Source organism: Diuraphis noxia, unplaced genomic scaffold (genome assembly GCF_037042655.1).
Source record: "Diuraphis noxia isolate RWA-SAM2 unplaced genomic scaffold, SU_Dnox_SAM2 contig0001, whole genome shotgun sequence".
Taxonomy (NCBI): Eukaryota; Metazoa; Arthropoda; class Insecta; order Hemiptera; family Aphididae; genus Diuraphis; species Diuraphis noxia.
This window is the reverse complement of record NW_028301711.1, coordinates 30,152,707-30,176,891: the sequence shown is the minus strand read 5'-3', so window position 1 is coordinate 30,176,891 and position 24,185 is coordinate 30,152,707. Positions and strand designations below refer to the sequence as shown.

General features: G+C 26.2%; 3 protein-coding genes across 3 annotated transcripts; 1 reads left to right on the top strand and 2 right to left on the bottom strand.

Annotated features, from left to right (window-relative positions):
* The first annotated feature begins 1,661 nt into the window (after nt 1-1,661).
* On the top strand, nt 1,662-5,490 carry LOC107161654 (cytochrome c oxidase subunit 7C, mitochondrial-like). Its single transcript, XM_015508146.2, has 3 exons — nt 1,662-1,883; nt 4,433-4,574; nt 5,282-5,490. Exons 1-2 carry the CDS (start codon nt 1,797-1,799, stop codon nt 4,550-4,552), a joined length of 207 nt encoding a protein of 68 aa, XP_015363632.1. The 5' UTR covers nt 1,662-1,796; the 3' UTR covers nt 4,553-4,574; nt 5,282-5,490.
* Nucleotides 5,491-6,702: 1,212 nt separating this feature from the next.
* Nucleotides 6,703-15,574, bottom strand: conv (insulin like growth factor binding protein acid labile subunit convoluted). The gene is made up of 14 exons (XM_015508162.2): nt 15,406-15,574; nt 13,186-13,468; nt 12,729-12,898; nt 12,279-12,634; nt 11,949-12,195; nt 11,581-11,835; nt 10,734-11,348; nt 10,452-10,635; nt 8,768-8,868; nt 8,492-8,687; nt 8,070-8,327; nt 7,729-7,957; nt 7,109-7,274; nt 6,703-7,027 (listed from the first exon to the last, which is right to left on the bottom strand). The coding sequence occupies exons 2-14, from the start codon at nt 13,454-13,456 to the stop codon at nt 6,842-6,844; spliced, it is 3,234 nt and encodes a 1,077-aa protein (XP_015363648.1). The 5' UTR covers nt 13,457-13,468; nt 15,406-15,574; the 3' UTR covers nt 6,703-6,841.
* Nucleotides 15,575-18,868: 3,294 nt separating this feature from the next.
* mTTF (mitochondrial transcription termination factor) lies at nt 18,869-22,939 on the bottom strand. Its single transcript, XM_015508145.2, has 6 exons — nt 22,551-22,939; nt 21,247-21,425; nt 19,923-20,019; nt 19,494-19,644; nt 19,189-19,435; nt 18,869-19,121 (listed from the first exon to the last, which is right to left on the bottom strand). Exons 1-6 carry the CDS (start codon nt 22,762-22,764, stop codon nt 18,993-18,995), a joined length of 1,017 nt encoding a protein of 338 aa, XP_015363631.1. The 5' UTR covers nt 22,765-22,939; the 3' UTR covers nt 18,869-18,992.
* Between the last annotated feature and the right edge of the window lie 1,246 nt (nt 22,940-24,185).

The following is a 24,185-nucleotide window of genomic DNA, read 5'->3' as shown; positions in this document are numbered from 1 at the left end:
GGTGTACTCCAAGGTAGCGACCTTTCTCCTCTTTTATATCTAATATACAATGCATATTTACCTACGTCCTACATCCTCTTTCACCATTTTCAATACTTTTTCCGTCGACATTTGTATCTTAGCCTCCGATTCCGATCCCACAGTAACAAGCTTCAAACTTCAAAACCATCTAAACTTACTCGAAAATTGGTTCACACTATGGAAAATAAAAATTAATACAAACAAATCTAGCCACATTACTTTCTCCCTAACAATTACTGTCCACCAGTCAAACTTTGCAACCAATTATTACCTCAAACCAACCAAGCAGAGCTCATTTTCGACAAATGATTAACTTGGAAGGACCACATATTCGCCAAATGTAAAAACTTAACTTCTGATTACATTTATTACGTCCTCTCTTACGATCAAAATTAAACTAGAAACTCAAAATCCTTGTTTACAAAATGTTGATCTTTCCCCTTTGGTAGGTACCTATATTATACTATTATGGTATACAAATTTGGGGTAATGCACTAATCCACTAATGCCGTTCCAAGTAACATACAAAAAATGCAATCATTCCAATCCACCTGCCTTCGCACTATTACAAAATCCCCTTGTTATGATAATAACAAAATATACTTTACACTCAGACCTGAAAATAAACTACATAAACCAAGTCACTAAAATCGCTTACCAAAAACTTCACAAAAAATTTAGCTCCCATTGTAACCCCAACATTAGTTATCTTGCTACACATCACATTCTAGACAACCCCCCACGAAGACTCAAACGAAAATAGGTTAGAGACCTCCTTCATTAATCCAAGAATAGGTAGCTCTATTGGGACTTTGGGAGCCTTCCTACATATCATGTATTCGTGTCATATTTTTCATGTTATGTAAACCTCCTCATCACTTATACTTGTTGTGCTTAATTGTATAGTTGTATATTTGGTATTAAATAAAAAAAAAAGGTTATATAGTCATTTTGAATTTGAGGTTATACCTATTATAATAAATCGTATATAATATGCATTGCGTGCGGCGCGATCAACACATAAAATAACAATTTTCTCAAAACTGCGTCGCTTAAAACACGTCTAATAATTTTGACAAACAATTCGTTCCATTTTAATTTCAAACTAAAGATACATTTATTATTAATCAATGTTACCGGTAAATAAAAACCAATTGTTTTAACTATAATTCTTTTTGATGATGACTTTTCACGAATTCCATAATAATTTATTATTTATTAATTCTGTATTAATATGACGTAACGATTGTTACGATTGTAATCACGATGTATAAGAATAATATGTAACCGTAATGTTTCTCTCCATATAGTCCTTGGAGGTACAGTGAAAACTCTCTATAACCATGTGATTTCTTTCGTTATTGAGAGTTTTCGTAATAGAGAGTAATTAATAGGTTTTAAATCAAACCAACCATTATAAGTTAACTTAATGTTATTTACGTAATATAGAGTTTTTCGTTGTAACGAGTTTCGTTATAGTTTTCACTGTATTAGTTTACCTCCACCATAAATGTTCTATGCCTCCACGTCTCTACGCCATTTTGTTGCTGAGCGATCTTCATACCACGGTTCAAAATATATCTTAAACCGTGCTTAATACGTCGTTATCAACGATGCATTAATAAATTTTAATCGTCCCAGAGATAACCTTCAACCTTGTCGAAAGCCTTAAGGTTAATTTTCTGCTAGTGATTTCAGACAGAATTTTGTTTTTTTGTTGACGCCCGTAAACGCGTAGACTTTTTTTTAGCTTAAATTAATTTAAGACTTACACCATGTTTGGTTCAAAAGCCGTACAAGCGCTTAGGCAGTTCTCAACTACTGCAGTAAGAAGAGGACACGCGTATGAAGGTCCAGGGCATGTAAGTTGAAAAAAAAAACGTGTCTTCAACAAATTATTTTTGGGTTATCTTTAGAATATATTCTGGACGGTCGTGATTTTTTTAAAACATACCTACTTACAATGTTATATTAAATTTTCTGTTTGATCTGTGACTGAATAGTGAATATTCCATTTATAATTGAAATGTTTGAAACCCATACGATAAAGAAACGGAACACCCCTGCTTTCAATGTAATCATTTGAGTTTGATTATATTTGGTAGTGTATTAAAATAGCTTGAACTCTTAAAAGATTCGGTCCGCCGGCTGCCGCATCATATCATTGGTAGGAGGACATACAACCCCAGGCTGCCGTAAATTAATTTGGATTTATATGATTAACTTTTCCGTGGCACTACAATAATGATCTTGAAAATATGCTGTGGCGTAGTGGGAATAATTGCAATTTTTTTAATGTAATGAACATAATTTTAACAATTTTTTTTGTATTTTTAATTTTTTTTCAAATTCAATAGTATATATAAAAATACAAATTTATAATGGCACTGAAAAATGTCTCTGGCATACCCATGATAAATATTCTTGAGGCCGTCATCGGCTGCATGGCAGTCAATGTGTTAATAAGACTAAAAGACATGAAAAATACCAAAAAAAAAAAATGTATTCTGTTAGCAATTTAAATAAAAATACTTACAAATGTAAAACTGAGTATTCTAAGCAAAAAAATATATATATGAGCTCTACAAACAATAAGGAGTCATACCATTTGATATGCCAATTCAATTTGCTTAGTATTTTTCATACTACATATTATAAACTAGATACATGAAAATACAAAACAAAACATTATATAATGCAAATTAATAGAAATACCACCAAAACTTGAAAAATAGAAGTATACAATTTCATAACTGGAGTCCCTGATGCATGAAACAAATTTATAGTTCATTACTATTATTATCTGTATCTTATAACAAATATCAAATGCTGTAAAGTCTGAGCCATGCCAATGTGTAATGTGAATATTGGTACCTACATAAGGTTTTATCTGAACTTGATTGATTTTAAAGTGGGCTAACTAGTTATTCGTATGTACCAATTATAATTTGATTTACTGATAATGACCTGTTATTGCTAGGCATCAGACAAGTATAATCGTGATTGAGGCTTATTTTTACTTGTTTATCATATTAAGAGGGTACCACACGAGCATTTGTTTTCTCCGTCTTACAAATGTACATCATAGAAAATTGTACATTCACAATGCATTTTTCACTATAATTTCTAAAATTAGAGCGAATTTACCTTAAGTAAAATTTAAAAGTAAAAATATTATTTAAGGTATCTTAGAAGAGTTTATTGATATTATTATTTTTAAGTAAGTTATGGGTTTTTTTTTGTACATTTTAAAAGTAAGTTATGGTCATTTTAAAATGTACAAAAAAAAAGTTTTATAAAATGGTCATAATATGATGTGATGTGCCAACGATATGTATAAGATTCAGATTCAGGCCTTGAAATGATTTGGTACTTAATACTATTCATAGAAACATATACAATTAAAAACATTTTTTTTTTTTTTGAAAATGTTGAAAGAATGTAGAAATAAATATTTGTATTATTGGTATAATGATATCACAAATTGAAATAAATTTCATGACAATTACAATTACTCAGGTTTTCCAATTCACTTGATTTTATAAAGAAAAATTAAATTAAAATTAAAATGTTTAATGTATTATTTCATTACTAATCCAATGTAAAGTTAAAAATGGTGTTCAGACATTTTAACACCAAAAAATTTTGTTAAATTTGGACACTTACTCATACCTATATTCTTGAAACATGGACAATTGATAGTAATTGTTATAGTGAGTTTGTTATTCTGTGGTAGACGGTAGTTATTATTTTATTAAATAGTTATAATGAGGTAAGATGAGTTGTATGATAGTTATAGTGATATGATATTATCAAATTCCAATGCAATCAAAGTAATTCATTTCAAAATCACAGTTCATCATGTCCAGGATACATTTTAATTCCAAAAAAAGAACAGCTGTGTAAAGGTTAATTTTAAATTTAAAATCATCAACAATAATCCCATAACTCAGATTTCGCTACATCTAAAATATGCCATACAATGAAAAAATATATTATTATTTATAACAAATTATCTCGATATTCTCTCTTAAATTAATGAAAAATGACTAAGCTAACACACAAAAACAATATGGATATTTTGATGTTAAACTCTAGCAATATTTTAAAATCCTCATAATTCACTTTAATATTAGAATATCGTAAAAAATCTATGAGAGAACAAACATAATGTTCTTACATTTACTTTTAAGTAATACAAAATTTACATCTGCTTACTCTCTTAAAGTAATAAGTATTCATTATTAAATTATTTAAATTTGACCTCAGTTAGAAAATAAGCCAATTTTTTTACACTGATTAATGAGAATTTTTATTAATTCTATTTATTTTCTGTGTGTATTATACTGTAAGACATAGGTATATAAGTTAACTATATATCATTACATATAAAATAATTTTTTTTTTACAGAATTTGCCATTTGATGTATTCAGCAAGTACAAGTTTACTTTTTACACAGCAGTTTTCTTTAGCTCCGGTTTTGGACTTCCGTTCTTAATGGTCAGATACATTAGGAAGAGGAGTGGATAAAATATTTTCATCAATTTTTTTGGTAGTAAAAAGTTTTGTAAAGATTAATTATTATTATATATATACAGGGTGATTTTTTTATCGAAGAACACTCATTATTTAAAAAAGTATTGTCTTTTTTCAAAATATTTTTTATATAGTTTCAAGTTAAAAAACAAACGTTTTTATTAAAAAATTATATTTTTGAATATTTTTTAAGGTTTTTACTTTTTTGAATGACAACATAGAGTTTTAATTTCATATTCCAAAGCAGAATATTTTTCTAAGTATTTTGATTCATAAAAATCGAATTTAGGGCGAGTAGTTTATGAGTTATAAGTATTTAAAGTTTAGATTGGCAGAGTGAAGTGGTACAGGGTTACCCCGCAAAATGTTTGTCCACTACTTCGCTTGACTAAACTTTAAATACTTATAACTCATAAACTACTCGTCCTAAATTCAATTTTTATGAATCAAAATACTTAGAAAAATATTCTGCTTTGGAATATGAAATTAAAACTCTATGTTGTCATTCAAAAAAGTAAAAAACTTAAAAAATGATTAGGATAAAAAATATTTAAAAATATAATTTTTTTAATAAAAATGTTTGTTTTTTAATAACTTGAAACAATATAAAAAAATATTTTGAAAAAAGTCAATACTTTTTTAAATAATGAGTGTTTTTCGATAAAAAAATCACCCTGTATATTTTTTTTTAAATATAATTCTAATATCTAATTATTTTTTTAGTTCACTTAGAACACAATCATTCCACAAAACATTCAATTACTCAGGATTAGTATGAAACAATTTTTTTAAAACCTAGTACAATGTTTGATTAATATTTTTCTATTCAATTCAATAAATGATTTTCAAAATTATATATATTGTTTATTGATTCAATTTTGTATTAAAATTTAATAAAAGCATGATTAAAAGTCATGTAGAGTAAAATCTAATATCTTTTTGTTTTTGTCAGGACCGACTAAATTTATTTAATTACCATTGTCTATTTAAATTTTAAATTGGCAACATATATTACCTTCTAGTTAAATGCAGCCTACCAATTATAGTGTAATTTACTCTGAATAACCTCCTAAAAATATTTTAATATTAAATTATAGATTTCATTAATCATTTCATACATAAATATTAATTTATGATGCTGTAAATTATTTATGATTAAATATAAATATAAATATTTATTTATATCCAAATACTTTAATAATACATATTCAAGTTACAAAATATTTTACAGAAGTTAACACGTGTGTAATTCAATAGTAATTTTAGAATAATTTACTATTTTAGCTTTTAGAGTTTTACAATTAGAGATTGTGATTACACATGTACCTATGTTTTTAAAGTCTGTGTAATAAAAAATAACCATATATATCCGATATCCGTGTATCTTAATAATACCCGTGAGCTTGAATCCTCATACATTTTTAATAATGAAAAGTAAATATAATAAATTATACAGAATTTATTTATTTAATTGTTTTTTCGTACATTGTAATATTTAAATATTTAAAATTTTGGTTTTTACAAAACAAGTGTTATAAATTTAAATAATATTTAAATTGTTTTAAATATATCCTTTATTGTAGTGAATAATTTTTCTCTAAGGTTTCTCAAAAATTAAAAAAAAATGATTCTGTGAAATTTGTTTTACCTATGTGGCACATTGGTCAGAGAGAAAACAAACAGTGCGCTGACATCCTCTTAAGTGCATAAATTCATAATATCTCTAATATTATATTATTATAAATATTTATATTTTAAGTGTATCTGAATTCTAAATTATAATATACAGGGACTTTAATTTTTTTTCCCGCATACCTTTGTATTTTAATACCCGTTCATATCCACGACCTCTACTTACAATCATAATGTTTAGTTGTTTAGTAAGTTTCTTCACAAACATAAAGTTACCTTATGTTTTATAAAAATTTACATGTGTGTTTACACTTCCTAATCAATTGTAAGTTAAATCATCTTGGATTTAAAAATATTCCATAAATCTAGAGTTCCTAGTTTACTACAGGTACAGGTACATACTTTAGATTTTTTTAGACTGAATTGTTGTCATCTTAAATAACTTATATGTTTTCATTTTTAATCATCCTATCATATATTTATTTTTTTTGTAAAAAAAAATGAGACAATAATATTAAAAAACATGTTAAAATTATTAATATATATATATATATATACATTGGAGACATTCATATTATAAAAAATAACAAGTATTGATAGGTAGCAAACATGGCTACTGACTAGTTGCTGCTTTCAACCAATAGAAACAAATTACATGATGGTTTTTATGATTGATAACATTAACATTGAATAACACAAATACATATTTTTAGAATCTTGATTTGCATTGTTTAGAGCTAATGGACCTAATTCCCTGATATCCATACACTGTCCTTTTTTCATTTGTCTCTCATTGCCAAAACTATCCTTTGGTACTATACACAAATTAGATGAATCCTATAACAGTCAAAATAATATATTTATATTAGTTTAAAATAAACTTAACGGATAACCATTATGGTATAAATTGTTCTTTACTTTAACAAAACTAGCTTTAATAGTTTGTGATCGTAAGTTATAAGGAACTAATCTAGAAGAATTCCTTTCTTCTAACTTAATACCACCAGTAAATATTACAAAATCAGCAATGTCTTCTTTGTTTTGAAGCACAAACCATTCAATTTTTATATAATTACTTCCAGTCCTAAAAACATTTAAATAAAAATCAATATAATAAACGATTATGTATAAGAGATTTTGAATTTAACTATTTTCATTATTTTTAATTTATACTCCAGTAATAGTTTTAATCCAAAAAGACTAAATTTATTATTGATAATTTAGATATGTTACTTTATAGGTTGATAACAGTTATATGATTTTCAAACTTTTTAAATAATAATATTTAATTTATTTTGCTTATTTCCATATATTAATGTCTAACACATGTCTATAGATATACAAATAATTTGTAATTCATAAATAAAACATGAAAACCTGAGCCCATAACTAAATGCTTTACTTATGAAAGCAACCCATTCCTATTTTTCAGTGTTTTTATGACTTTTAAGCACCTATATTATTTATTGATAAAAATACTTAACAATTTCTACAAAATATGTAATGAATATTTAAAAATTCCATGGCTATTAATTTACCTTTTTATCTGCCTAAACTTTACATCTGGTGTCACAACAAATGTATCATCCTCGTCTTCTATAGGAATATCACAAATCAATTCATTCTCACTTAGATCTGATACATAACATACTTCTGATGTTAATAATTGCACACATGTTATATTTTCCCATTGTGGATCTGGATTAAGTTTGGAGTTAAGCATTCTTTTGATAGGAATCAATGTACAATCACATTCAATGGGGTTACCTAAAGATTCGTAGAATTTATTGATTATTTAGTTATAACTTATGATATATGGAAGATACATGGTAACTGGTAAGATATATTGATTGATATTAGAAATAACCTGGTATAATACCTTTAAATGAAATTGTAGATCCCTTATTTACTATTTTAGCCAATTCAGGTGGAAAATTATTAAATAAGTTATTCTCTGCATTGAAATCTTTCAATTTTGGGACAAAGCTTATGATTTCTTTTGAAAGTTTTGTTAATTTATTGTTGGACATCAACAATATAGACATATTTTTAGGCATATTTCCCACTTTTTTCATCGTTTCCAAGTTGTTGTATGATAAATCCAATATGTTTAACGATGTTAAATTTCCAAGTACACCTAAAATGTATATACTTTATTAATAATTAATAGTTTAATACATATGGGTAAATAGATATACCAATAAGTATCTATAATAGTTATTTGACTTAAATATATGTGTGTGAAAAATGTTAATCGTATTGTTGAAGAGATTATATTATTTTATAAAATGTATATTTTACCTGGCCGAATCTCATCGATAGAATTATGACTTAGGTTAAGATATTTAACTTTGTGCGTTCCAAACGTAATGTCATGTGTTATTATTGGTATTTCATTATAACTCATATCAATTGATTCTAAATAACTAGGAGTGTACATATGGTTTGGAAATGATTTTTTGGTGAAAAATGAAAATTGATTATGACTTAAATTCAACTGTAAATATTTGAATTTATAAAGTATTACTATTTTATGTAGTGTTTAAATAAAATTATATTAATTAGGTAGGTACTTACATATTTAAGAGAAAGACAATCATCCAATAAACTATTTGTTTTGTTGTCCAAAGAATTTAGTTGATTATAAGACACATCCAAAGTTGTCAATGACACCAAACCTACATTTAAAAAAAACAAATAACAATAGGTATCTAAATATTATATTACAATACATAATATAACTAACAAAAGTACTAAGAGACATTTTCTAACCAAAATATCAGCGGCCCACCAGGCATAGGTACCCAAGTTCCTAGGCGAGCTGTGGGCTAGTCCCGAAGAGAGTATACCTACTAAATTAAGGAATATAAAATATGATATTAAGTTGAAAATTATTCACTATGGATTGATTAGGTGCCTATATAGATATAATAAAATATCTGCTAACATTATTTAGCAACATGATTTATTGAGTTAAAATGTTGGTTTGAATTATAATGTACTTTTGATATGAACACAGTTATCTACCCTAACACAGTGGGTAGGTAATATCTAAGATAAATGAAGTTCTATATTTTATATAAATACCTAAACTATACCAATCTATTTTAGATTCTAAGCGAAGCAATAAATATATATATATTAATGTTACAATATGATTTTTTTTTTACTTTTTGTGATTGTTTACTCATTAATATCATTATATATAGTTAAATAAAATGTTCCTATTTTCAAATAAAAATATAAAATATATGCAAATTATGTTTATAAATCATTCTAATCACATTTTTAATCTACCTATAGTTCCTTTTTATAAATGAACGCTTATGCCAGTGGTGTATTTGGGAGGGAAGATGGGGGTGATCGTCCCCTCCCATGATTTGAATGATTATTGTTTTTTTTTTAAAGGAAAAATACAATCAAGATTTAAATATTATAATATTCTACTAGAAATCTCTTTGAAATTGAATAGGTAGTTATCATCATTATTTCTGATATTAAAGTGTCATCAGACACAAAAATAAAAGTAAAAACAGTTCTATGTAAAATAAATAGGGTAGAATTTAAACTTATGTATAATAATTTTGGAGTCGCCCCCTTCCCAAACAACCAAGTCAAATATGCCACTAGCTTATGTAGTTACGTTGGTTCTTAAGGAGACGCCAGTACGCCACACCCACATGTGTTGTCTTACAATACCTTTAAAATTCGGTTGTCACCTCTTAATACTATATAACAATATTTTACCCAATTAGTATCTACTAATACTAGTCTGCTACTTACAATTTGTTTCTAAGCCATAAAATTAGTTTTAAGACTAAATCAGTGGTAATCAAAATTAATAAATTCAGTATGGTAAATAAATTATTCCTCCCCCCCTAGATTTTTATCTAGTTGCGCCAATTGGCAATATATTATATTTGTATGGTAATAAACAATAACAATAATAAACTCTTGCTGGCGCACCTTTTTCGCTTATAGATAATTGTTTTTTTATCAATTTGTTAGTTCGATAATTATCATTGTATTAAAATTTAACACATAGGTATTAATAATGTATTATACAGTGATTTACTCAATTGCGAGGTACACTCGACTCTTATCGACCTACCTACACAGAACAGTTATACCGAATCCCTTCCCCCTTTTAAATTTAATTTCTTTTTGTATCCAAATTAAAATCCTATTATAATTATTATAATTGATTATTTATTTTTCCAATTTAATAATAAATTATTTCATTAATAATATACCTACTGACCTTTAAATCCTCCATTGGGTATTTCAGTTAAACTATTTTCAGTTAAATTCAATAATTGCAATTGTAATAACCCATCAAAAGCTTGAGATTCGACTTGAGTGATATTATTTTGTGACAGATCCAGATAAAACACTACAGGTAATACCCCAAAAGCCTTAGAACTGAGATGTGTAATACTGTTACCCTAAAAATGGTTATATAAAATTCTTATGTATAGATATGCTTAGGTACTTATTTTAATTGGTAGGTACTTGACCAATAATATAGAGCGTTTAATATTACTTTTAGTGACAAATGTCTTGTTGAAACTAGTGGGCTTACTGCTTCAGCGGGTGGTATTGTGATAGAATTATAATCCAAAATTAAGCTTTGCAAAGATAGTAGTTTCGAAAACGATCCACTGTTCAAACTATCGCCTAGCAAGTTGTTACTTAAATCCAGCGAGAGGAGTGCGTTCATTGATGGCCAAGCTCGATCGGGTCCAATATCTTTGATCTTATTATGACTTACAGCCAGACTTGACAGTGATATTGGTATGGTCGGTATTTGCGTGATGTTGTTATGACTTAAATCTAAGTGACTCAGCGATGACATTTTAACAAACGTCGCAGCATTAATTTTTTTTATGGAATTCTTAGCCAAATACAATTCGAGTACAGTTGGTAAAGTGCCAAATGTTGTAGACTTCAAGTCTTCCAACGCATTATGGCTGAGGTTGATTGACCGCAAACTAAGAAGCGACTGAAACACAGAGGGGCTAATAGATTTTATACGATTGTGGCTGAAGTCTAATGTATGTAGCTCGTAGAGCTTTGGAAATGTTCCTTTTGGTATCGATTTAATATTGTTGTGTGTAACGTTCAGAATTTTTATGCCCACCATATTGGTAACTGGTACCTGAAATAGTTGTTTATTATTATTTATTATTTATTATTACATATTCACAGCATATAACTTTTTACCCATCACTCACGATTTATAAGGAATATGGAAATGAGTTAGAAAGCTAAGAAAGTTCAGGTATTACATTAAAAGTTAAGTAAATATATATAGGTATTATAATTGGCTACTTATTGTTGGCATATTAAACGTTTAATAATCAATATTTTAACAATGTATTTAATATTACCTGAGACATATCCGTTAAGTTATTGTAAGACAATTGCCATACTGTGGCATATGTATTGTTGTCAAACGCTGTACTAGGTATGTTTGATATTGAATTATATGACATATCTAACATCGTTATGTTGGCACAATTTTCAAATGCTCCACTGTCAATTTCAGATATATTGTTTTTTGATAAATTTATATGAACCAAATAAAGATTTTTGAATGATAGTTTTTCAATTTTTGTGATTTGGTTTTCAGATACATCGATGATCTAGAATATATCACCAGCCATATTTACTCGAAATACAATTTATTTAATACATATTAAAATAATATTTAATTCAAACAAAATAATATATAGGTAGGGACATTTCATAAACATACTTCAACATAGTTCTGTCCAGAAAACATCTGATAGTCGATAATTCGCATACGATTTCTAGCCAAATCGATGGTACCTATTCTTGTCATTGACGCAAACGTCCCTCTGTCGACTTGAGAAATTTCATTATCACTAAGATATAATCTTCGAAGAAAACGCATACCACGAAATAACTCTGAGTCTAATCTTGTTAGTTTATTGTGACTCAAGTTTAAAACCCGCAGTAATGTATTTCTTGCAAACGCTCCTCTTTAAAAATAAATAAAAAGGAATTACTTACTGTAAACATTTATCACTCTATAAATTATTGATAAAACTAATTAAAGTAAAACCTTGTTACAGATGGTAATGAATTATTAGCCAAGTTAATCGACACAAGCTTCGTTAAGTCACCAAAATGAGAAGAATCGATTTTAGTAATATTATTGTTAGATATGTCCAATGTTTCCAAGTCCCTCAACCCTTTGAATTGATTCTTCTGGAGCATCCCCAATTCATTGCCTTGAAGATTAAGATACTTTAACTTTTTACAGGGACTTAATAAGTCGGGAGACAAAGACATTAATTTTCCATTCGTGATGTATAATTTTTCTAAACGTGTCGGCAATTGACTAGAAGAAAACGCGTTGGTTGATATATTAAATATTAAATGCTTGTCCAAGTTCAGTACTTTTAAATTGCTCAATATCTGTAATACAAATTTAATAAATTTAATATAATAGCTTAGTTTTTTCATTTTTGGTTGGAAACAAGAATTAGTATAAATAAAAATATTTACTTACTTTCAATGAACCAGAAGGAAATTGAGCCAATTTAGAATTTATAATGTGTAATTCGGAAAGTGTGTGATTAATTCCAAAAAATAAATCATCGTCCAGTAATATTATTGGCGTATTTTGTATGATAAGCCTGTTTACAGGAATCGAGTAAAATATGTCTCCAAATAAACGACCTATATAAAGATAAATTACACATTGTAAATATGCAATAAGTTATGTTCCCTCCAGTAAGAGAATACAAGCCGTATTCCTATGACCCCACGTGACAACACTTCATAGGGGAATAGTTCTCGATAACAGGGCGTCACGTGGTGATGAGCAAAGATTAGTGTGTTCTCTCGCTGAACAGAGTATGGAATAATAGATGCCAATATATTAATATACTATTATAATTTATAATAAGTTACGAATAGGTATTGCATAATATAATTTTAATACAATATACTAAAATTATTATTACCAATGTTGCACGATGATATAGTTAGGTTGTCCACGACTACGTCGCCAAGTGATGCTACGTTGGAAAGACCGACAGATAGTGAAGCCAAATTGCTATTCTCGCAGTGAATCGCTAATCCGTTATCGGAATCTGCCATGCAACGACACGGGTGCAAAGCTAGTTCAGGCAAACTACCTATTTTGGGACATCTATACTTAGGTCCAGGTTCACTGTATTCGCCTTTAACGCAGCAAATCCATATAATAAAAACAAGGAATATGCGAATAGACATATTTTTGAATGACTAAAAAACAATAATTTTTACTATTAATTATTTATAATACATTAAGAAATATCCATATAATTTACTATAAGAATAAAATATTTGTGAACTGTTTGAATACACTAAATTTTTATATTTTTTACACCGGTATTTCAAGTTTTTTTTCCACTAAAGTATCTATAAATATCAATTATGCTTTTGAATTTATATCCATAGATATTATAACATAATTTATTACCTATACAATGCAAATATACTTACTAAATATTAGGATTACAAAAAAGTATAGGAAGGTCGTGGGTATGTACTTTTAATATTTCTTCGTGTAAGCTAGATGTAGGTATAGTAGGCACATAAATTGTTGAGCAAGAACATAAAGACATTTTAGTTTCCGTCTACAATTTTTATTGAGTCAGATAGACGCGTACTTACTGCAAAGTGCTTTAACGCTCTGTATAAATCAATTTTGAAGTCATCCCTATCAACTGCTTAAAAATACGATTATACGAACTACCGGCTAGTAGGTACTTTGAAACAAGAAGCTTACAACAACTAAAAATACTTAAAATTTGATACAAACATTAAACATATACCTATTATGTCGTAGGCATATAGTCAAATCAGGAATTTTACTAAATACCTAGGTAAATAGCCCAGAATTTAATTATTTATGTAATTTTAACATCTACAAGATTGAATGCCTTATTTTAACATGCAATTTCAAATTAGACAAATAATAAAAATGAAACTTTTTATACTATTTTAAAAATTAAACTATATTTTCTAATAATTATTTATTTTTATTCTATTCAAAAAATATGTAAGTATAATTAAAAAATACCTATATTAAATACATCCCGTCTCACAACCAAGCTTATTTGATCTTAAAGACCCAATAAACCCTTTTTAAATAAATATTTAAATTATCGTAATTATTTTTAATAGAATAACAATAAATAATTAATAAAAAAATTTTGTTTGATTTTTAAAATAAAACAAAAAGTTTAATTTGTATTATATTCCTGACTTGAAATAGGCATTTTGTTAAACGTCTCGACATTTAACTGATTAAATGTCTAGGCGAATTGTAAAATCATATAAAAATTAAATTATTTGATTATTTGTAAAATCCTCTATTTAATAAAATGTCTGATTAGACTTTATATGCCCATGACATATATCTAAGTGACAATAAATATTTAGGTTTCTTTGTTATAACTTTCAAGGTTTTTAACTCAAAATTAAAAAAATTTGTCTATTTACTATAATATAATTTACACACGGAAAGATAATATAAAATGTTATTGATATTGTTATTTTTAGAGTTATTGATGATTAAATATTATAAATGTTTAATAGGTAAACTTGGTTGGTATATATGAACTTGGAAATTGTGAAGAAAGTAGTCTTTAAACCGGTAACTTTTAAATTTTATTATGGTTCACTATTATAAAATTGTACAATTAGTTAAATATTTAATTCTAATAAAGAAAGTTATAATATGCAGCTAAAATTTAAGTCAGTACGGAGTAGCATTTTTCGGAAAATAATGCAAAACTAATAATATTTCTGTTCTAAGAAACTATTAATTTTCTTATAATTTATTGTTCAAAATCTTCAGTAAGTTGTTCAATTGTCAATTCTACTGAGTAGGTATATAGTACTAGGTGTACATAATTATTGCTGAATTTCAAATTAAAGTTATAGTCGTCTTTGAGTTTCTAATTCATATAGACTGTGACGTAGCTAGATAGGTATATAAGGTATAACTATAAATATTAGATAGTAGATACATATACATATACATATTATTATTTATTAATTTATTATATTATATAACATATGAATCCATTTACGCTTATTTTCTGTGCATTATCATATTATCATGTATTTATATTTTTATATTTCTAGCTTCCTATAATTTATAAATTCACATATACAACCACGATAATACTGACCTGTATTATTTTACTTAACAACTATCCATCATTTTTTCATTCGTGATATTAAAAATACAATATGCTCTCCTCTCTACGGTTCTTCATTGTTATCTATGGAATTTGGTAGCAACTTGATTATGAATACGACGTGTATTCGTTTCTTAAACGCACTAGACTACTGCAGTTTTAGTTGTATTACTTTTACAACAACTAACTGCGGTTAATGCGATGACCTATACATAGTAGGGGTAATGTCCTCGGGAGAAGGAGAAAAAACTAGGTATTATAGAATTCTGTGCGTTCAATTCCCTTTCACTGAGTGTGCCATGAATCATATTAAAAATTAAATACTAAACGCTACAACACCAACCATAATATGGTAAAAAGATTAAATACTTAACTGGTTATTATAAGAATATATAGCAAAAGTATACCTACCTACTCGTATAATACGATATTAAGATTACAAAATATATTGACGATTTTCCCATTTACACATATACCTAGGTATCTAATAATAAAAATCAGTGATCTCACGCGGATGCAATATATATATTAGTAGGTGCCGATGTCAAGTGTACTTCGTTGGAATTAGCAGGACATAGGTCACCATGTAATGGATGTGTTACATATTAATTCAATAATACATTATTGCATACAACAAAAAACGATTTTGACCAGAGAAGTCAGCCTGTATTTCTAACTTTCTAAAGATATTTTATTTTTTACTGATAATAACTGCCACGGCGACTGGGCCATTGGCTACAATAAATTGTACATAATTATTGATTTAGGGATACATTGTTACACTAAGTAGAATGTAGAAACTTACAACTATATGTCTATATATGTCTATAAAGTTGTATATAATTATTTAAATCCAAGTTACTTTTTACGAGATCAAAATCAATCCTACACAAGTTATCTTCTACCATCAGTTCTATTATACGGATGTGAAACGTGATGGGTAACAAACTACAAAGGATGACGTAAAAAAATTGATGGCATTCATTAGAAAAATACTGCGTCCAATCTTGGAAAATAATTAAAAACGCAATTATAAATAATAAGAATATTTACTAAATGTACCTAGCGCCCAATATCAACGCATTTATAATACCCAAATGTTTGGAATAGGTGTGACATGTCTAAAGTCAAATAGTGGGTATATTATATATATATTTAATATATTATATATAAACAAACAAACAATAGGAAAAGACCTAGAGGAAGATATTGGTGGAGGTGTACGGATACAGTCTAATTAGACATAGGAAATTGTGCATTAGGATCAAGACTAGAGGAGGCTGAAGATAGATAAAGGTGGCAGAAAATAGTTGAAGCAGTGAAGGCCCTAAATGAAGTATAAAAGCTTTAAGAAAAAGAATACCCTATATACGTAAAATAGTATCACATATGTATTACATTTTCAAACATTAAGCATTTATAAACATTAAAAATTGTTTTAAATTCCAACTACAAAATAGGTATAGTTTGAAATTTTTGGTGATTTCAATGAATTTTTTAAAAATTGAAATGCTTATATAGCCTATTATGATTTATGACTGTATTTCGGATATTTTTTGACTGGTATATAAACATATTTTTTTAATGTTCTTCTTTGAATAATCAAATTTAATACTATCTACTATTTATAAATCATACACTAAATCACTATTATTATAGTTTTATCCAATTGTACAAGTGGTTACTTGATCGATGTAGCTAATATGTGTATAATGAGTATAATTTCAAACATAAAATATAAACTGATCTTTTAAGATCATTTAAAGTACCTAGATAATTCTTTTTCAATAGTAATATTTATAGTACACCCTGTCTCTCAAAGTATAATATCGGAATCTGTGCATTTCCCCCCTCCACTGGTCACAAATTTTAAAAAAAGTTATTAAACTTAATAATAATGAATTCTTAAACAATAAGAACTTTTTCGTATTTGTGATATCGAAAAATAAAAAGCAACGTTGCTATATTGAAGATTCTCCTATTTATAGTACAGAAATTTGGTTGATCAGCTTAGATTACAGATGGAGTGGTTCTTTTCTGCGCAAAATAGTTTTTGAAGTGTTTTACATTTGTAAGATGGAAACAATTATTGTGGGTGTAGCGTCCTCTTAACTTAATTACATGAGGTTTGAACAACACCATTTATAGAATTGCAAACAGTTACAGTACAAACCTTTAACAGTATTTAATCTAATGCATTGGACAATATATCTAAGAAATATAATGATTATAACTACTATTTATATATGTATATATATATATCAATAAATTAAAATATATTTCCAGGTTCTACATTTTAAGCAATAAGTAGTGTAAACTATTTAAATTATAGTAAATCTGTATAAACTGTAAAGTATATTTAATAGATTTTGAAGTAAATTTGATTCACAATGTCAGCAAACAGTTTTGTAAAATACTTAAATATTAAGATACATTTTAAGACCTCAGATATGTATTTTAAATATAAATACACACATACACAGAAACATTAACTTTTATTAATATAAAGACAAGTATAATACTTTTAATAGCAAAATATTGATTTCAGTAATGCTATATATCTTGTAGACAAAAAAGAATATAGTTTGTAATAAAATAAATTTGTATACTTGAAACTAAATATAATAATAAGCCCATTGAGATTCCATCGGTAATAACCTTGCCTATAATTTTTATAATAGGTCAATTCACTCTAAATTTCAAATTAACCGAGATAAACGTGATCTGCTGAGCGTAAAGTTTGCTATGGTACGCACTTGTACGACGGAGAAAACACATGAAGGTGCGACGTCCTCTTAAGATTAATTACTATATAATACATGCCATTTATTCTAATTCTAAAGTTATTTTTAACAATATGTTTATTTTACATAAGCTATGTTTAGCTCAATGTGTTTACTATTTTAGATGATTTACTTTATATTGTAAAATATTATTTTAAATTACTTGTTCAAAAATAAGGTCTTGGTTTTTATTCTCCGCCTCCTATAGTTTTATGATGTAATTATACTATCTATTTTACCACAACACTTTAAACTAGATAAACTATGTTATTATAAGTTTATGAATGAAGTTTAAAAGACATAAATAACATAATTTAGCGAAACACACAAATTGGAAACATACATTTGTTTTTTTTTTGTTTATTAAATTCGAATAGTCAAATAGAAAATTATATAAAAAATATATAATATATTACCTTATTTTTATTTATTAAGGCATGAATCTCTATAATTTTGTTTTTATGTTAAAATATATAAATATTTATACAAAATTTTTAAGAATTTTTTTTATAACATCAATTTTATGTTTACTTCTACTTTTATTTTTACTATTATATTTCCTATTAAATTTTGAACATTTTATGATAACAAATTTTATACTGTTATATATATAAATTGGTTTGAATGTGAAAGGATAAAATGTAATTAATTAAACATTGAGTTAATAACAATTATCTCTACTTAACAAGTGTTTAATTCTTAAAGTATAATTTTGTTGTTTAACACAATAAATTAAATTAAAAATCATCTTCATTTATATACATTATTATTTATTAGGTGTGATACAATAGCATCTTAAATATTATATCCTTTAGTATTTTTCAAGATTAATTTATTAACTAATTCTTGATAAGTTGTTTTGTTTTTACATAAGGCAGTCAAAGTTGGTTCGCCGCCAAGATCTCTTAACTCAGTTAATCGTTCCTATAAATTATAAATTCTTTAAATTCATTTATCTTAAAATCAGTTTAACAAGTATTTAAAAGCTGACCTGTAGAGTAGAAATACTGTGAGTAAATACACGCGGAGTACTCAATATATGTGAAGATCTGTATCCTTCTCTGAGAAGAAAATCCAATATTTCTTTTAATTTAGTAGGACTAACTCTCAATGTTGTAGGATATTTTGAACTGATATAGCGAATGGTTTTTTCTGGTACTTTCAGCCTTTTAGCTAAGTATTGTGCAGTAGAGTCTTTATTGAGAACAACTCTATTTTCTTGTTTTATCTCTATTGTCCTAAAAAAGAAATATTTTGGGTTAACTAAATTATATATTAATTAATCATAATTGATACCTTTCAAATACTTCAGTTTTACATCTTAACATCCAAGGCTTAATTTTTAAATTTGGTGCTTTAGTAAGAGAAATTCTATGTTTAATTTGATCAATGCTGTACATAAATATCCAAGTATCTTTCCAAATATCATTCTTATCAACATTATTTTCTTAAAAAAATGTATAAATTAATATATATTATTTAATTAACATTAGGAATTACAAATTACAAATTAAAAGACTTAATTATAGGCATCGAGTAGTTGACTTCCTTGGAAGTGATAATTTTTAAATGCTTTGAGATTTAGTAGATAAATAAGTACTCGTATTTTAGACTAAAAATATTAACATTCTAAATTCTTACATCATAATCTTTAATCGGTATAACTTTATTTATTAAAAAGCATAATTTATTTTTTATTTTCATAGAATTAAATTAATTAATTACCAATCAAAATTTGATAGATGTGGTTAAGTGTTGTAAAGTTCCGTGTGAATAAAAATTTGTAATGCATCAAATGGTAACATACTTCTTGAGGATTTTTCTAAAAATATAGATTATTGTTCATAACTAATCGATAAGTTATTGTTATGAAATATAATTCTGATTTTATTTATTATTCATATACATCCAAAATACAGGTTTAGTATTTTTCGATAAAAAATTTAAATGTATAAAAAAAATTTAATTATATTTTAACTTTTATAAAATCACAAAAAATATGATCTTTATTTTATTACATTTTATCACACTGAATGTGTAGCATCATTTCATCTCACCATAGGACTATATGAGCTATCCAGACTTAGGTGTAAAAATTGAACAATTTACACATTTTTGTCTTTTATGATTTAGACTAGGGGTGGCCAACTGGCCAACCTTTATTTATATTGTGCAAAATAAAAATTGAGAATGAGGCATAAAAAATTAATACTTATTATCTACTTTACAATACCTAATATAATATATTTATTTTTATACATAAATTTGTGTCCCTACAATAAATGGATTAATACATAATTAGTATGTTATACTATTATTTATCCTTATTAATATTATTTTGTATAATTAAATATTTGCGACTTTTATGATTTATTTAAAATTGGAAACCATAATTTTAGAAATATTTAAAATTTATAAGTTATTAGTTAGCGTGCCACAGGTTGGCCACCTATGATTTAGACAAATGTTTACAAAATTCTAACTTTATAACGCTTATAAAAAGCTTATGAATTTTTGATAAATAAATTAATATATATACAATTTATAAGGAACCCTGTTTATGATTTTTAGGATTTCCACCAAGCAATATTATTTATTGACATTTATAGGGAAAAAAACATCAAATGTCTATATATATCATTACATTAAATAGGTACCTCAAAAGAAAAATAATTTTTTGAAAATTATGTTGTGTAAATAAAATGGTAGTATAAATATTTGGTCAACATTTCTACAATTATTCATTTTTGACTTACACTAAATTAACAATTTCAGTTTTGTCAAATTTTTGAGTAAAAATTCTTGTTTCAATATTTTTTTTCTCAGTTACTTTTAAGAATGTTAGATCATACTTTTTAGATCCTAAGATACAAACTATATCCAAATTGCAGTAACTTGAAAATTTAAAAATTTTTAAATTTTTAAAAGTTTCTGTCATAAAAAACAAAACACCATTGTAAAATCAATAGATGCTTGTAATTTATAACAAAGATGATGTATACAAATTAAAAATTAATTATAAATAAGCATAAAATATATCCATTCAAACCTCGAAAGTAGATGCAAAATAATAGACTCTGTTTCCATGTGGCACAATTTTTGATTCTAAATGGGTTTTTTTAGTAAGATATACAAGTTTTGCCATAGGCATTTGAAGGAGTACAAACAAATCATCTATCTTTTTAGGATTCCATCTTTTAAGTAATGTCAGTCCATTACTTAAATTATCTGAAAAATAACAATTAAAACCATTATAAACAAATTTTTTTTATAATACTATTGAATTATGTAGATACAACTTCAACACTATTCAATTATTTATCAAATAACTGAACAACCCAATGGTACAAAAGTGTATATTTACAAACCCCAAATTCGAATTATTACAATATTACCCTACCTTAAGTATGTCTTCTGTACCATTAATATATTTTATACTTACATTTCATACTAGTCAAAGCATTGCCCCTACCATCGTATACCACTATTTCAATTTTAAGAAGTATACCACCACTGAAGTTAAAATGTGAAGTAGTTTTAAACACCCATTAAATTTTCTGTGACGTATGATACCAATAAAACCGAATTCATGCATTTAAAAGTATAAATAATATTGAAATAAAAATTAAATATTAGAATGATTATGATGATTGAATGGTGAGATTTTTTTTTCTTGTCTAACATACATGCAACATAAGATTTAAGTCAGTTAAGATAGATATGTTTAATTTACTATGCATCAGTTTATCTAGCAAAGCAAAAAGAAATCTGAAAACAGATTTAAATTTCAAGTCGACTTAAGATTGAATTTTCCACATTTTTATACTGTCCCCCTAAAGGCCAAAATCAAATAAATGTTGGACTCATTAAAAAAGGTACTTATCCATTATTTTGACCACCACCTGATGACACAACTACAGTGCCATAACGTAAAACATACAATCATTAGGTATATACAAATTATTTAAAAATTTATCATAGGTTATAAAATCAAATATTATCATGGCAGCGGAGAGTTAAATAATAATAAAAATTTACTTTCTTCAAATGATCTATACCAAGAAAGTACTCTTAATTATGGATTTAAATAATAATAATAATTATTATTTAAAATAACATGAACATGATTTTTATTTCTCAGAAATTTTTTGGTAAATTCCAATGATCCAAATGTATTATTAATATGGTAAATACTTAATAACAGTATTGTGACCAGCAATAGTCATGGAATTGGGGTGGTAGTCGAGATAACAGAATTGAGACTCATGGCAATCGGGATAACATAAATGTACCAAAAAATATTGATTATTGTACGTCATTACTTAAGTGAAGCATTTTTATGATCTTACTTACTGATATTCATTTTGAAAATCCATTCATTACTAAGAACTGCATAAGAAGTGAGTCCGTTTTTAATACAACAGTTGAATTTCTCAAGATGGTCTGAATTACAATTTGTTTTAAATTGAACTTCATTTTGCTTTTTATCAACCATTGTGCTTAGATATTTTCTTAATTTAATAGCATTTGAAAATTTTAATGTCTTTAAAAAAATTGAGACTAACATTTTGTTGTGTTGTATTCAACAATAATTGGATATTTAAGTAAATTATAAGTTGAGCATCGTAAAAATAAAAACAGAGTACCTAATTTAAAATAGTAAAAATATATCAATATAAATTTAGATAAATGTGGAAAATTGGAAAGCTAAGTTCAAAACCAAATAAAATAAAAATATGAGTCTCATTCTCTCATTATCATAGTACTATAGAAGTAGATATTATAACAATATAAAATTTAAGAATTGTGATAACAATATAAATATCATAATATCTATATTATGTTGATAAGGTTTTTTATAAGAACTATTGCTATTCAATATATTTTTAGAATCCAAGTGATAATTTGCATTTTTTACACAACCATACTTACTGTATAAACAGTTGGTTTTAATTAAGGCTGTGAATTTAGTCCATCGAACAAGCAAACAACCTTAGAATCTTATAAAATACAGTGAATCGAGGTATTCTAATCTATGAAGTGAATAACGCATTATAATACCCGTAATAAATCTTACAATGAACTAAAAAACCTTATAGGTAAATGTATTAAAAACGCAAAATAATCAGTAAAAATACCACGTAAACATACTAAAGAATCATAAATTAAAAAACAGGTAAGTGGGTAACGTTCTGTTGTACATCAGATGTCCAGAGGATCACTGTAATTTATGTGTTAATTTTTGATTCAACAACCAATAATCATTAAATAGGTACATAAAATGATTCTAGGCGAAGATGATCTGTCAGACTATAAATTATGATAATATGAAGTCAATTGTATGTTATGATTGTGATTATTGTAATTTATTTTACAATTAGGCATTAATACTAATAAGTAATAGTACTACAGTGGGTTTGATAAAGTTTGAACTATACAATATTGTAAAGGAAAAATCGTGTCTATGGATGTTTAATAATTATCAACTGCTATTATAACAACGTCATTTGTAAAGAAACTTGTATTTCATTTTTGAGCCTTTTAACCCAACGAACACAATTTTTATTGACATTTATAGATTAAGAAAACTAACAAATTTACATTTAAAATGTCTAAAAACAATTCAAAACAAATTAAAATATTTTCATTTATGGAAATTATAAAATAAACATTATTTGACAACAAATTCCAAGTACCTACCTAATGTTAATAGTTTTTTACAAGAAATGTTAAATTACATTTTCACGTTTTTTAACCAAGGAAACAACTATTTATCGATGATAATTAAAAAAAAATTTTGAATTTTTTTATATTTTATCCAAATAAATAGCTCAACAAATATCATAATATTTTGAAAATTTTATGATTAATATTGAAATTGCTTACATAAATACTCAATGAAAATGTCGTGAATCAAATGTTTTTTTTAGAGTTACACTTAAAAACAAAATTAATTATTTTCGTAAACTGGTTTTGCGTAATAATCAG

Bases quoted from the DNA above. Each gene is read 5' to 3' on its own strand.
- LOC107161654 (XM_015508146.2), top strand. From the start codon at position 1,797: ATGTTTGGTTCAAAAGCCGTACAAGCGCTTAGGCAGTTCTCAACTACT. The intron at 1,884-4,432 runs GTAAGTTGAAAA...TTTTTTTTACAG, and splicing joins CGTATGAAGGTCCAGGGCAT to AATTTGCCATTTGATGTATT.
- conv (XM_015508162.2), bottom strand. From the start codon at position 13,456: ATGTCTATTCGCATATTCCTTGTTTTTATTATATGGATTTGCTGCGTT. The intron at 11,349-11,580 runs GTAATATTAAAT...CAACTATTTCAG, and splicing joins ACTTAACGGATATGTCTCAG to GTACCAGTTACCAATATGGT. The intron at 8,328-8,491 runs GTAAAATATACA...TATACATTTTAG, and splicing joins TATCGATGAGATTCGGCCAG to GTGTACTTGGAAATTTAACA.
- mTTF (XM_015508145.2), bottom strand. From the start codon at position 22,764: ATGTTAGTCTCAATTTTTTTAAAGACATTAAAATTTTCAAATGCTATT. The intron at 21,426-22,550 runs GTAAGTAAGATC...GTTATTTTTCAG, and splicing joins GATTTTCAAAATGAATATCA to ATAATTTAAGTAATGGACTG. The intron at 20,020-21,246 runs GTTTGAATGGAT...CTATATTTTTAG, and splicing joins ATTTTGCATCTACTTTCGAG to AAAAATCCTCAAGAAGTATG.